At 38.0% G+C, this 17,098-nt stretch overlaps 1 protein-coding gene across 1 annotated transcript in view; it reads left to right on the top strand.

Annotated features, from left to right (window-relative positions):
- Positions 1-17,098, top strand: part of eya1 (EYA transcriptional coactivator and phosphatase 1) — a 160,662-nt gene that overhangs the window by 19,813 nt on the left and 123,751 nt on the right. Inside the window, 3 exon segments of the mRNA XM_082966021.1 lie at positions 4,918-5,030; positions 6,172-6,237; positions 8,740-8,817. Coding sequence (XP_082822147.1) covers positions 4,922-5,030; positions 6,172-6,237; positions 8,740-8,817 — 253 coding nt within the window. The 5' untranslated portion in view covers positions 4,918-4,921.

Here is a 17,098-nt window from a genome sequence, read left to right as displayed (position 1 = left end):
TGGTGCTGTATATAGGGAATAGGGTGTTATCTGAGACACTGCCCATGTCTCTTGAGGTCCCTTAGACCAGTGTTCCTGTGTTCCTGTGCCTATGTAATGTTCTGTGGCCCCGGGCCCTGTTCAAAAGTAGTGCACTATAAAGGGAATAGGGTGTCATTTATTACACAGCCAGTGTGGACCCTGGGACTAAAACACATCCCTTTGCAACTTGATCCTGGACTTCCTGACGGGCCGACCCCTCAGGTGGTAAGGGTAGGCAACAACACTGATACTCTACACGGGGGCCCCTCAGGGGTGCGTGCTTAGTCCCCTCCTGTATTTCCTGTTCACCCACATCTCCGTGGCCAAGCACGACTCTAATGCCATCATTAAGTTCGCTGATGACACAACGGTGGTAGGCCCGATCACCGACAACGATGAGACAGCCTATAGGGAGGAGGTCAGAGACCTGGCAGTGTGGTAGTGCGTACGGCTATACCAGGCGGTGTCAGAAGAAGGCCCTAAAAATTGCCGTCCTAGTCATAGACTGTTTTCTCTGCTACTGCACGGCAAGCGGTATCGGAGCGCTAAATCTAGAGAGAAGGGAAGAGAGAAGGGAAGAGAGACTGGAAAGAGAAGGGAGAGACTGGGAAGAGAGGGACGATAGAAGGGAAGAGATGGGAAAGAGAAGGGAAGAGAGAAGGGAGGAGAGAAGGGGAGAGAGAAGGGAGAGACCGGGAAAAGACAGGGAAGATAGAAGGAAGAGAGAAGGGAGAGAGAAGGGAGAGAGAAGGGAGGAGAGAAGGGAAGAGATGGGAGAGAGAAGAGAAGAGATGGGAGAGAGAAGGGAGGAGAGAAGGGGAGAGATGGGAGAGAGAAGAGAAGAGATGGGAGAGAGAAGGGAGGAGAGAAGGGGAGAGATGGGAGAGAGAAGAGAAGAGATGGGAGAGAGAAGGGAGGAGAGAAGGGGAGAGATGGGAGAGAGAAGAGAAGAGATGGGAGAGAGAAGGGAGGAGAGAAGGGGAGAGAGAGGAAAGACAGGGGGAGGGGAGAAAGAGAGAGGGAGGGGAGAGAGAGAGGGAGGGGAGTGCAGATACATTTCAGATGGTGTCAATTGCAGATGAAAGATCTGGCTGAAGATGCTACGGGCGTCATGCTTCACTGGCCTCTATTCAACAAGTCACATCTCCCTCCCTTCTATCCAGCAGCAGTTATCAGGAGATACCTAACTTCCTACCTCCATGCTACTCCCTCCCCCCATCCACCTCACACCCCTATACCTCCCATCATCCAACCCCCCAGTCCCCCGCACCCTCCCCTTCCTGCTTACCTTGGCTAAGCCCTCTTTGTATGTTGATTGGGGGCGGGCTAATCCAGTTTGCAGCTGTCGTAGACCAATGATGAATCACCTTTCAGTCATTTGGCTGCAGTCCCCTCACTCGGGGAGCGAGGGAGGGAGGGAGGGAGGGAGGGAGGGAGGGAGGGAGGGAGGGAGGAGCGGCAACAACAGCAGTGTTAGAAGAAGAGAGAGCGAGAGACAGAGCGAGAAGAGAGAGAGAGAAGGGCTGAGAGAGAAACTCTAGAGAGAGAGAATGTCCTCTGTTCCTTTTCCCGGTGCAGTTAGCCCTCTCTTCCCACTCTGAGACAGAATAACAATAATGTTTTCTCAGACCAGCTCTATTGTGTCATGGATGGGTCTGGACAGTGACACACAGCTGAAATAACAAGGAGGGACATTGTTTCTGCTCAGGCAGGTGGAAAGAGAAAAAAAAACAGAGAGAGAGAGAGAGGCAGCCTGGTTCAGATGATTCCCGGCCGCTACGTCTTTCCAGGTAAGAGCAGAGTTGGACCAGCGCCAGGCAGGTAGCATCAGAAGAGATGCAGGGAGGGAGGGAGGGAGGGAGGGAGGGAGGGAGGGAGAGAGAGGGAGAGAGGGAGAGAGAGAAGTTGTGTAAATCTAATAGTAATTTTCTCCTGGTATATCTGTAACGTTGCTGTACAGGTTTCTCTGCTGTTCATAATTGTATTTCAGTTTTTTGGTGCGGGTGATAATTTAGCAATAAATTCATATTTCTCTGGGGAAATAGGATACAGCTAGCTACCAGCATGTCCGTTTGTGAGTTCCCCAACAATATTCACAACAATTATACATTATTTACTTCATTTGAGTTTGAAAAAAATAAAAATACTTTTACAAAGACATGTCATGCTGAACTGAGTGAGTAGAAAACGCAATGTATATATATATATCTGTGTATTTCTTTTTTAAATTAATTTAAAAACAAGTCTATTGACTATATCTTTCCATCCCAACATTATTTAAATAGCAGACATATAATTTCATTTAATCAGATTGTTGATATATCAGACATATAATTTCATTTAATCAGATTGTTGATATATCAGACATATCATTTCATTTAATCAGATTGTTGATATATCAGACATATCATTTCATTTAATCAGATTGTTGAAATAGAAAACATTTCATTTAATCAGATTGTTGAAATAGCAGGCATCATTTCATCCTATCAGATTGCGTTTGCATTAAACAAAAAAACAAGTATTTGTGGGTGCAAACGACACAAACGACTTAGTTTAGTTGATTGATAAAAGAGATATACAGTCTGTAAATGTAATTGAAAAAAGCAGTTTAATGTACCAAACATTTCTCCCTAATTTAATTAAACAGTATGTTGCATTGGGCTCAGTGACAAAAGACAAATATGAGTTAAGATTTGTGTCATGTTTCAGCTCTCCTCGGCCTGTTTTAACTAACCTCCATATGGCTATGGCTGAGCAACTTTTCACAGCAACACTGAGGGGATAGAATAATGTTTTCAATGGCGTGGTCTTCAGTATAAACACAGAAACAATTAAGATGGTTGCTAGAGCAAACTGATGCGTCGTGAACTAGGCATTCCTATCTCTCTTCACTGAGCCACAGACGGAGCACTCAGAATCACTCAGAGAACAAACTCTCCTAATCACTTGGAGAAGTAGCTAATCACTTGGAGAAGCAGCTAATCACTTGGAGAAGCAGCTAATTACTTGGAGAAGTAGCTAATCACTTGGAGAAGCAGCTAATCACTTGGAGAAGCAGCTAATTACTTGGAGAAGCAGCTAATCACTTGGAGAAGCAGCTAATTACTTGGAAAAGTAGCTAATCACTTGGAGAAGTAGCTAATCACTTTGAGAAGTAGCTAATCACTTGGAGAAGCAGCTAATCACTTGGAGAAGCAGCTAATTACTTGGAGAGGTAGCTAATCACTTGGAGAAGTAGCTAATCACTTGGAGAAGTAGCTAATCACTTGGAGAAGTAGCTAATCACTTGGAGAAGTAGCTAATCACTTGGAAAAGCAGCTAATCACTTGGAGAAGCAGCTAATCACTTGGAGAAGTAGCTAATCACTTGGAGAAGCAGCTAATCACTTGGAGAAGTAGCTAATCACTTGGAGAAGTAGCTAATCACTTGGAGAAGTAGCTAATCACTTGGAGAAGCAGCTAATCACTTGGAGAAGTAGCTAATCACTTGGAGAAGTAGCTAATCACTTGGAGAAGTAGCTAATCACTTGGAGAAGCAGCTAATCACTTGGAGAAGCAGCTAATCACTTGGAGAAGTAGCTAATCACTTGGAGAAGTAGCTAGCTGCTCTTAGAATCATTTAGAGAACAAACTCTTCTAATCTTCTAGCAACTAACTACTTTAACCATAGCCTCCAATCTCAGAGTGTGTTCACACTGTATAATAAGGATGTCTATGTAATTACTATACTGTAGACTAGCATGAGTACGTACATTAATCAACATGGAGTGAATGCTGTATATTGTAGAAGCTGCTTTTTCAACTAGTCTAAAATTGGCAATACGCTCATGTGCACTGCAATGTCTCTATTACTGAGCTCATCTATTTCAATTATTTCAATTATAATCTATATTGATGTTATAATATCATATATTGCTGATATATAATAAAATAGTGTCAATATAATATGTTATAATTGAGTGCATAGCAGTAGGTCTAGTTTGAATTGTATTATGAAAGAAATAAGCAGAGATAACATTCATAAACAAAGATAACATTAATAGGCAGAGATAACATTAATAAGCAGAGATAACATTAATAAGCAGAGATAACATTAATAAGCAGAGATAACATTAATAAGCAGAGATAACATTAATAGGCAGAGATAACATTAATAAGCAGAGATAACATTAATAAGCAGAGATAACATTAATAAGCAGAGATAACATTAATAAGCAGAGATAACATTAATAAGCAGAGATAACATTAATAAGCAGAGATAACATTAATAAGCGGAGATAACATTAATCAGCGGAGATAACATGAATAAGCAGCGATAACATTATGTTTGTCATTCCAGAACATAGTTCAATCTATTGGTATTATTTATAGCTTTTAGATACAAAAAAAACATCTCAAGCTCCCGTTGAGATTTTTTATTTGTTTACTTTAAATTAATAAACATTTCAAATCAACAGTTTTACCCATGTTGTTATCAGTAGGTTAAAGAGAAAAACATGCTTAAAACTAATACATCTATAGGCTAGTTCTTTACCATGCATTTGTCTTCCCTTGATGGTTCTGGCAAGATGTGAGTAAATATGTGTGTGTGTGTGTGTGTGTGTGTGTGTGTGTGTGTGTGTGTGTGTGTGTGTGTGTGTGTGTGTGTGTGTGTGTGTGTGTGTGTGTGTGTGTGTGTGTGTGTGTGCGACTCTACTTCTGTCTGTGTGTGTGCGGTCTGTCTTCTGTATGTGTTTGCGTCCGTCTTCCGTGTGTGTGTGTGTGTGTGTGTGTGTGTGTGTGTGTGTGTGTGTGTGTGTGTGTGTGTGTGTGTGTGTGTGTGTGTGTGTGTGTGTGTGTGTGTGTGTGTGTGTGTGTGTGTGTGTGTGTGTGTGTGTGTGCTCTCGTCCGTCAGGTCTATGGACATGCAGGATCTAGCCAGTCCTCACAGCCGTGAATCCCCTAATGGTCCCAGCCTCGACAACTCCCATATCAATACCAATTCCATGACCCCCAATGGCACTGAAGGTATGTGCTTAGGGATTTTCTTCCTTAATGCTTCCCTCACTTTCGCTGTGTGGACTCTAAATTCACTATAGGACATGGGAGAGGGATAGGCTGAGCCCTGTAGACAATCAGGTAAAAACTGATGTAAAACTTTCAAACGTTAAACCTGACACAATGGTTGTGATACAACGGAGAGTAAAAAATGGCGTCTCCCATGTTGCGATTATTTTTTTGTGCAGAAATACACTCTGTTGTATCACAACCATTGTACCAATTGCGTCGTAGCTTCATCAGTTGTACAATTTAAAGTTTGTACGTGTCTCAATGCATAGCAGAGCGGAGATAGAGGGGATTTTTTTTTTTAAACCCTCACCTCCTCCCGTGTAGCGTTTTATGCATCTGCTAAGTTGTGAAATGCCTGAATGGCGATAAAACGTCTCCAGGTGCTACCCCGTTGAAATCGGGATCTGTTTTCCATTTTCAAAAGGTGAAGTCAACAAAGAAAATGTGCTACTACTATTTTCCTCCAGTCTACTTCTCTGTAGTCCTGAAAAACATGGAAACTACTAGTGGTCTGATGGCTTTATAGACTGACTGCATTGGTTTTAATACACCATTTAAAAGGCCCCTGTATTTGATCTAGATATGAAAACGATATGAAAACGATCTGCTTTGTAAATCTGATGCTATTGTCTCTGTGTTTACAGAGGAACTATTAGCAGTATATTTAAGCACCCATGTAATTATTCAAAAGCTCATGGTATGAAAATGGGTTGTAGTTTTGCATGTGGTTTGTACATTTCTACATGTCCCTATTGACTCAGGTGAGTAGGCTTGTTGTGAAGTCTCAAACCACCACTCTCTCTAGTTGAACCTATGTCGCTAGCAGGGCCCTATTACAAACCCACACATGCGCTTCAAAGTCTACCTTAAAAAAAAAATGGCATCTTGATAGGAAAAAGGGAAAACTATTTATTGTGGTTTAGGGAGTGTGTGCGTCCCAAATTGTACCCTATTCCCTATGTAGTGCACAATTGTTTGACAAAAGCAGCGTTCTCCATAGGGAGTAGGGTGTAATTTATCCTCTGCAGGACAAAGATGCCTGGTGTAGAGCGTGGTGAAGTCACATTGTCATGTATCCTATTCTCTGTTTCCCATATAGGTGATAACATCACAATGCTCACCACAGCTGACTGGTTGTTAAGCACTAGCTCACAGTCGGCTGCAGGTTGGTGCAGTTCTGGTGGGGACAACAATGAAAGGACAATACTTGGTGTTTCAACTTAGAAAAGACAAGAAAGAGAGAAAAAAAACACCTTTGTTGCTTTTAATCTTGTTTACCACTTCAGATGAAATGAATTAATGAATTGTTCTCAATAGAGAACACATCTATTTTTCATTCTAAGAGTCTCTTCAACTATTGTGCTTTTCATGGCGTTAATAATGTAATTGTTGCACTAGTGTTATGTTGAGTGTGTGAAGCATGGTTTGAGTTGAGACTGGCTGGTTGTGGATCCTGTGGACACCGTGCATTGTTTGATTGATTGATTGATTTGTTCCTTTCTGACGTTGTTCCACGCTGTGTTTCATGAGTACGGTGGTTATCGTGTGCTTCTCAGTGACCACCTGAGTGTGAACTCTAGTCTGTGCATGTAGTGTTACACCACGATGTCCCCCATTATGTTAGCTAGTATACCTATACACACACACACACACACACACACACACACACACACACACACACACACACACACACACACACACACACACACACACACACACACACACACACACACACACACATCCTATTTCTCTGTATTATATTATCTCTACCTAAATGTGTTATTTTAAAAACACTCTCCTCCCTACTCTCCCTCCTACTCTCTCCTCCCTACTCTCCCTCCTACTCTCCCTCCTACTCTCCTCCCTACTCTCCTCCCTACTCTCCCTCCTACTCTCTCCTCCCTACTCTCCCTCCTACTCTCTCCTCCCTACTCTCCCTCCTACTCTCCCTCCTACTCTCCCTCCTACTCTCCCTCCTACTCTCCCTCCTACTCTCCCTCCTACTCTCCCTCCTACTCTCCCTCCTACTCTCCCTCCTACTCTCCCTCCTACTCCCCCTTCTACTCTCCCTCCTACTCTCTCTTCTACTTTCACTCCCACTCTCCTGCCTACTCTTCCTCCCGCTCTCCCTCATACTCTCCCTCCTGCTCTGACTCCCACTCTCCCTCCCTCCAACTCTCTCTCCCACTCTCTCGTCAACAATTCCTCAGCAGAACAATCAAAGTAAAACATGACAGGGAAAAGCTTATTTAAAACCATGAGAGATAGAGACACACCGAGCATGACTCCCTTTACCCACATGATGTGAATTTGTTTTGCCCCCTTCCTCTTATCTATATCATCCCCCCCCCCTTCCCATCCCTTCCCATCCCTTCCCATCCCAAAGCCTGCTTGCTGCCTGATGTGAAATGGATTGATTTCAAAGATTCCCTAGCTGTCAGATAACTGTAAAATCCTCTCCACTGAGCTATCTGTGTTATAACTCTGAGAGGCTCAGCGGGGCATGGGGTCACGCTCTATTCGCTACAGTTCTTAAAACAGATTTTATACACACTATATTGTCTTGACATTTCAATCGTATTTGCACGTCCATGCAGACTGACTCCCTCTCCATGCAGGGGCCATTTTTACACCAGTATCCTACTACCATTGACTGTGTTTACCTATCTTTCCCCTGACGCTACATTATAACCTGGGGTAAGCCATACAGTAATTAGTGACCATGAATGATTATGTTAATTGGATATAATGTTAATTATATATTAATTGATTGATTACTTTGATTGATTGATGGGTTAAAATGTATTAACGGGCTGTAGTTTGCCTGTTACTGTTGAAGTCTTGTTGTAACAGTGTGTGCTCAAAACTGTGGATGGGACAAATGAATAGTCAGTACTGTACATAGAAAAGCTGTTAAATGATGGTTTGTTTTTATTCATAGTTAAGTCAACAGGTTGAAATGAGGAAGGTCTCTTTGTTGGTTTTACTGATTAACAATTAAACTTTTATTTTCCTCAAAAGTTCCTAAAAGTATTGAGAATTTATAATAAAATGTAATTTAAAATGTAATTTATAATAATAATGTTTACATGTAATTATATGGGATTAACATGCTCCTCAGCGTAGATTACGATAAATTCTCTTATCGTAATCTACGCTGAGGAGCATGTTAATCCCATATAATTACATGTAAACGTTATTATTATAAATTACATTTTGAAAAAAAAAAAAACTATTAGGCTCTAGTCTAAAGGAACAGAATGTAAAAGCTGTGACGAATATTTAATAGTCAGATATTTCCCCTCCTGCATTCCACCCCACTATTGTTTATAACACATTCCACTGAGTGTGAATTCCACTGTAGTTCTGACTGTAGTTCTGGGTGTATGTTCAAAGACATCCCACACAACTAAACACACCTGCTATAGTGTCCGTTGTGGTGTGTGTGTGTGTGTGTGTGTGTGTGTGTGTGTGTGTGTGTGTGTGTGTGTGTGTGTGTGTGTGTGTGTGTGTGTGTGTGTGTGTGTGAGTGTGTGTGTGTGTGTGTGTGTGTGTGTCTGTCCTGATGGTGTGTGTGTGTCCTGATGGTGTGTGTGTGCTGATGGTGTGTGTGTTGATGGTGTGTGTGTGTGTGTGTTGATGGTGTGTGTGTTGTCTTTGTCCCCAGTTAAAACAGAACCAATGAGCAGCAGTGACATCACCTCCCCAGTAGCCGACGCCTCCCTAGACAGCTTCTCAGGATCAGGTGAGACGGGAGGGGGACCCGTGGTGTGTGTGTGTGTGTGTGTGTGTGTGTGTGTGTGTGTGTGTGTGTGTGTGTGTGTGTGTGTGTGTGTGTGTGTGTGTGTGTGTGTGTGTGTGTGTGTGTGTGTGTGTGTGTGAATAGCAGAGCAGTAGAATGATCTGGTTTCCTGTTTCCTCCGCCTGATCTGCATCAAACTCATGTTGTATGTCAGCAATATATGGTCTCGTTTCCACCTCCGCCGAACGTCACCTCACTACCGCTCCCGCTCACACTGCTGCACAAGGAACCATCACACCTCACTACCCAGTATAATTAAACATCACCTCACTACACAGTATAATTAAACATCACTACCCAGTATAATTAAACATCACATCACTACCCAGTATAATTAAACATCACTACCCAGTATAATTAAACATCACATCACTACCGAGTATAATTAAACATCACATCACTACCCAGTATAATTAAACATCACTACCCAGTATAATTAAACATCACATCACTACCCAGTATAATTAAACATCACTACCCAGTATAATTAAACATCACATCACTACCCAGTATAATTAAACATCACATCACTACCCAGTATAATTAAACATCACCTCAATACCCAGTATAATTAAACATCACCTCACTACCCAGTATAATTAAACATCACATCACTACCCAGTATAATTAAACATCACATCACTACCCAGTATAATTAAACATCACCTCAATACCCAGTATAATTAAACATCACTACCCAGTATAATAAAACATCACCTCACTACCCAGTATAATTAAACATCACATCACTACCCAGTATAATTAAACATCACCTCACTACCCAGTATAATTAAACATCGCCTCACTACCCAGTATAATTAAACATCACTACCCAGTATAATTAAACATCACTACCCAGTATAATTAAACATCACTACCCAGTATAATTAAAAATCACCTCACTACCCAGTATAATTAAACACCACTACCCAGTATAATTAAACATCACTACCCAGTATAATTAAACATCACTACCCAGTATAATTAAAAATCACCTCACTACCCAGTATAATTAAACACCACTACCCAGTATAATTAAAAATCACCTCACTACCCAGTATAATTAAACATCACTACCCAGTATAATTAAACATCACTACCCAGTATAATTAAACATCACTACCCAGTATAATTAAAAATCACCTCACTACCCAGTATAATTAAACACCACTACCCAGTATAATTAAACATCACTACCCAGTATAATTAAACATCACATCACTACCCAGTATAATTAAACATCACTACCCAGTATAATTAAACATCACTACCCAGTATAATTAAACATCACTACCCAGTATAATTAAACATCACCTCACTACCCAGTATAATTAAACATCACCTCACTACCCAGTATAATTAAACATCACTACCCAGTATCATTAAACATCACTACCCAGTATAATTAAACATCACCTCACTACCCAGTATAATTAAACATCACATCACTACCCAGTATAATTAAACATCACATCACTACCCAGTATAATTAAACATCACCTCACTACCCAGTATAATTAAACATCACTACCCAGTATAATTAAACATCACATCACTACCCAGTATAATTAAACATCACTACCCAGTATAATTAAACATCACCTCAATACCCAGTATAATTAAACATCACTACCCAGTATAATTAAACATCACATCACTACCCAGTATAATTAAACATCACCTCACTACCCAGTATAATTAAACATCACTACCCAGTATAATTAAACATCACATCACTACCCAGTATAATTAAACATCACTACCCAGTATAATTAAACATCACATCACTACCCAGTATAATTAAACATCACTACCCAGTATAATTAAAAATCACCTCACTACCCAGTATAATTAAACACCACTACCCAGTATAATTAAACATCACTACCCAGTATAATTAAACATCACTACCCAGTATAATTAAACATCACCTCACTACCCAGTATAATTAAACATCACCTCACTACCCAGTATAATTAAACATCACATCACTACCCAGTATAATTAAACATCACTACCCAGTATCATTAAACATCACTACCCAGTATAATTAAACATCACCTCACTACCCAGTATAATTAAACATCACTACCCAGTATCATTAAACATCACTACCCAGTATAATTAAACATCACCTCACTACCCAGTATAATTAAACATCACATCACTACCCAGTATAATTAAACATCACATCACTACCCAGTATAATTAAACATCACCTCACTACCCAGTATAATAAAACATCACTACCCAGTATAATTAAACATCACCTCACTACCCAGTATAATTAAACATCACTACCCAGTATAATTAAACATCACATCACTACCCAGTATAATTAAACATCACTACCCAGTATAATTAAACATCACTACCCAGTATAATTAAACATCACCTCACTCCCCAGTATAATTAAACATCACTACCCAGTATAATTAAACATCACCTCACTACCCAGTATAATTAAACATCACTACCCAGTATAATTTAACATCACCTCACTACCCAGTATAATTAAACATCACTACCCAGTATAAACATCACACCACTACCCAGTATAATTAAACACCACTACCCAGTATAATTAAACATCACTACCCAGTATAATTAAACATCACATAACTACCCAGTATAATTAAACATCACATCACTACCCAGTATAATTAAACATCACTACCCAGTATAATTAAAAATCACCTCACTACCCAGTATAATTAAACACCACTACCCAGTATAATTAAACATCACTACCCAGTATAATTAAACATCACTACCCAGTATAATTAAACATCACCTCACTACCCAGTATAATTAAACATCACCTCACTACCCAGTATAATTAAACATCACATCACTACCCAGTATAATTAAACATCACTACCCAGTATCATTAAACATCACTACCCAGTATAATTAAACATCACCTCACTACCCAGTATAATTAAACATCACCTCACTACCCAGTATAATTAAACATCACTACCCAGTATCATTAAACATCACTACCCAGTATAATTAAACATCACCTCACTACCCAGTATAATTAAACATCACATCACTACCCAGTATAATTAAACATCACATCACTACCCAGTATAATTAAACATCACCTCACTACCCAGTATAATAAAACATCACTACCCAGTATAATTAAACATCACCTCACTACCCAGTATAATTAAACATCACCTCACTTCCCAGTATAATTAAACATCACCTCACTACCCAGTATAATTAAACATCACTACCCAGTATAATTTAACATCACCTCACTACCCAGTATAATTAAACACCACTACCCAGTATAATTAAACATCACTACCCAGTATAATTAAACATCACATAACTACCCAGTATAATTAAACATCACCTCACTACCCAGTATAATTAAACATCACCTCACTACCCAGTATAATTAAACATCACATCACTACCCAGTATAATTAAACATCACCTCACTACCCAGTATAATTAAACATCACTACCCAGTAGAATTAAACATCACTACCCAGTATAATTAAACATCACATCACTACCCAGTATAATTAAACATCACCCCACTACCCAGTATAATTAAACATCACATCACTACCCAGTATAATTAAACATCACTACCCAGTATAATTAAACATCACCTCACTACCCAGTATAATTAAACATCACCTCACTACCCAGTATAATTAAACATCACATCACTACCCAGTATAATTAAACATCACCTCACTACCCAGTATAATTAAACATCACTACCCAGTATAACACTACCCAGTATAATTAAACATCAATACCCAGTATAATTAAACATCACCTCACTACCCAGTATAATTAAACATCACCTCACTACCCAGTATAATTAAACATCACTACCCAGTATAATTAAACATCACCTCATTACCCAGTATAATTAAACATCACCTCACTACCCAGTATAATTAAACATCACTACCCAGTATAATTAAACATCACTACCCAGTATAATTAAACATCACTACCTAGTATAGTTTAATATCACCTCACTACCCAGTATAATTAAACATCACATCACTACCCAGTATAATTAAACATCACTACCCAGTATAATTAAACATCACCTCACTACCCAGTATAATTAAACATCACATCACTACCCAGTATAATTAAACATCACCTCACTACCCAGTATAATTAAACATCACCTCACTACCCAGTATAATTAAACATCACCTCACTACCCAGTATAATTAAACATCACTACCCAGTATAATTAAACATCACTACCCAGTATAATTAAACATCACTACCTAGTATAGTTTAATATCACCTCACTACCCAGTATAATTAAACATCACATCACTACCCAGTATAATTAAACATCACTACCCAGTATAATTAAACATCACCTCACTACCCAGTATAATTAAACATCACCTCACTACCCAGTATAATTAAACATCACCTCACTACCCAGTATAATTAAACATCACATCACTACCCAGTATAATTAAACATCACCTCACTACCCAGTATAATTAAACATCACATCACTACCCAGTGTAATTAAACATCACATCACTACTCAGTATAATTAAACATCACCTCATTACCCAGTATAATTAAACATCACATCACTACCCAGTATAATTAAACATCACTACCCAGTATAATTAAACATCACCTCACTACCCAGTATAATTAAACATCACTACCCAGTATAATTAAACATCACTACCCAGTATAATTAAACATCACCTCACTACCCAGTATAATTAAACATCAATACCCAGTATAATTAAACATCACTACCCAGTATAATTAAACATCACCTCACTACCCAGTATAATTAAACATCACTACCCAGTATAATTAAACATCACTACCCAGTATAATTAAACATCACTACCCAGTATAATTTAACATCACCTCACTACCCAGTATAATTAAACATCACATCACTACCCAGTATAATTAAACATCACATCACCACCCAGTATAATTAAACATCACCTCATTACCCAGTATAATTAAACATCACATCACTACCCAGTATAATTAAACATCACTACCCATTATAATTAAACATCACCTCACTACCCAGTATAATTAAACTTCACCTCACTACCCAGTATAATTAAACATCACATCACTACCCAGTATAATTAAACATCACCTCATTACCCATTATAATTAAACATCACTACCCAGTATAATTAAACATCACCTCACTACCCAGTATAATTAAACATCACATCACTACCCATTATAATTAAACATCACTCCCCAGTATAATTAAACATCACCTCACTACGCAGTATAATTAAACAACACTACCCAGTATAATTAAACATCACTACCCAGTATAATTAAACATCACCTCACTACCCAGTATAATTAAACATCACATCACTACCCAGTATAATTAAACATCACCTCATTACCCATTATAATTAAACATCACTACCCAGTATAATTAAACATCACCTCACTACCCAGTATAATTAAACATCAATACCCAGTATAATTAAACATCACTCCCCAGTATAATTAAACATCACCTCACTACGCAGTATAATTAAACATCAACTCACTACCCAGTATAATTAAACATCACTACCCAGTATAATTGAACATCACTACCCAGTATAATTAAACATCACTACCCAGTATAATTAAAAATCAACTCACTACCCAGTATAATTAAACATCACTACCCAGTATAATTAAACATCACTACCCAGTATAATTAAACATCACTACCCGGTATAATTAAACATCACCTCACTACCCAGTATAATTAAACATCAATACCCAGTATAATTAAAAATCACTACCCAGTATAATTAAACATCACCTCACTACCCAGTATAATTACACATCACTACCCAGTATAATTAAACATCACTACCCAGTATAATTAAACATCACTACCTAGTATAATTTAACATCACCTCACTACCCAGTATAATTAAACATCACATCACTACCCAGTATAATTAAACATCACCTCATTACCCAGTATAATTAAACATCACATCACTACCCAGTATAATTAAACATCACTACCCAGTATAATTAAACATCACCTCACTACCCAGTATAATTAAACATCACCTCACTACCCAGTATAATTAAACATCACCTCATTACCCAGTATAATTAAACATCACCTCACTACCCAGTATAATTAAACATCACTACCCAGTATAATTAAACATCACTACCCAGTATAATTAAACATCACTACCTAGTATAGTTTAATATCACCTCACTACCCAGTATAATTAAACATCACATCACTACCCAGTATAATTAAACATCACTACCCAGTATAATTAAACATCACCTCACTACCCAGTATAATTAAACATCACATCACTACCCAGTATAATTAAACATCACCTCACTACCCAGTATAATTAAACATCACCTCACTACCCAGTATAATTAAACATCACTACCCAGTATAATTAAACATCACTACCCAGTATAATTAAACATCACTACCTAGTATAGTTTAATATCACCTCACTACCCAGTATAATTAAACATCACATCACTACCCAGTATAATTAAACATCACTACCCAGTATAATTAAACATCACCTCACTACCCAGTATAATTAAACATCACCTCACTACCCAGTATAATTAAACATCACCTCACTACCCAGTATAATTAAACATCACATCACTACCCAGTATAATTAAACATCACCTCACTACCCAGTATAATTAAACATCACATCACTACCCAGTATAATTAAACATCACATCACTACCCAGTATAATTAAACATCACTACCCAGTATAATTAAACATCACCTCACTACCCAGTATAATTAAACATCACTACCCAGTATAATTAAACATCACTACCCAGTATAATTAAACATCACCTCACTACCCAGTATAATTAAACATCAATACCCAGTATAATTAAACATCACTACCCAGTATAATTAAACATCACCTCACTACCCAGTATAATTAAACATCACTACCCAGTATAATTAAACATCACTACCCAGTATAATTAAACATCACTACCCAGTATAATTTAACATCACCTCACTACCCAGTATAATTAAACATCACATCACTACCCAGTATAATTAAACATCACATCACCACCCAGTATAATTAAACATCACCTCATTACCCAGTATAATTAAACATCACATCACTACCCAGTATAATTAAACATCACTACCCATTATAATTAAACATCACCTCACTACCCAGTATAATTAAACATCACCTCACTACCCAGTATAATTAAACATCACATCACTACCCAGTATAATTAAACATCACCTCATTACCCATTATAATTAAACATCACTACCCAGTATAATTAAACATCACCTCACTACCCAGTATAATTAAACATCACATCACTACCCATTATAATTAAACATCACTCCCCAGTATAATTAAACATCACCTCACTACCCAGTATAATTAAACAACACTACCCAGTATAATTAAACATCACTACCCAGTATAATTAAACATCACCTCACTACCCAGTATAATTAAACATCACATCACTACCCAGTATAATTAAACATCACCTCATTACCCATTATAATTAAACATCACTACCCAGTATAATTAAACATCACCTCACTACCCAGTATAATTAAACATCAATACCCAGTATAATTAAACATCACTCCCCAGTATAATTAAACATCAACTCACTACCCAGTATAATTAAACATCACTACCCAGTATAATTAAACATCACTACCCAGTATAATTAAACATCACTACCTAGTATAGTTTAACATCACCTCACTACCCAGTATAATTAAACATCACATCACTACCCAGTATAATTAAACATCACCTCACTACCCAGAATAATTAAACATCACATCACTACCCAGTATAATTAAACATCAATACCCAGTATAATTAAACATCACTACCCAGTATAATTAAACATCACCTCACTACCCAGTATAATTAAACATCACATCACTACCCAGTATAATTAAACATCACATCACCACCCAGTATAATTAAACATCACCTCATTACCCAGTATAATTAAACATCACATCACTACCCAGTATAATTAAACATCACTACCCATTATAATTAAACATCACCTCACTACCCAGTATAATTAAACATCACCTCACTACCCAGTATAATTAAACATCACATCACTACCCAGTATAATTAAACATCACCTCATTACCCATTATAATTAAACATCACTACCCAGTATAATTAAACA

This window comes from Salmo salar, chromosome 19 (assembly GCF_965601325.2).
Source record: "Salmo salar chromosome 19, fSalSal1, whole genome shotgun sequence".
NCBI lineage: Eukaryota > Metazoa > Chordata > Actinopteri > Salmoniformes > Salmonidae > Salmo > Salmo salar.
This window is presented reverse-complemented; position numbering and strand designations above follow the sequence as displayed.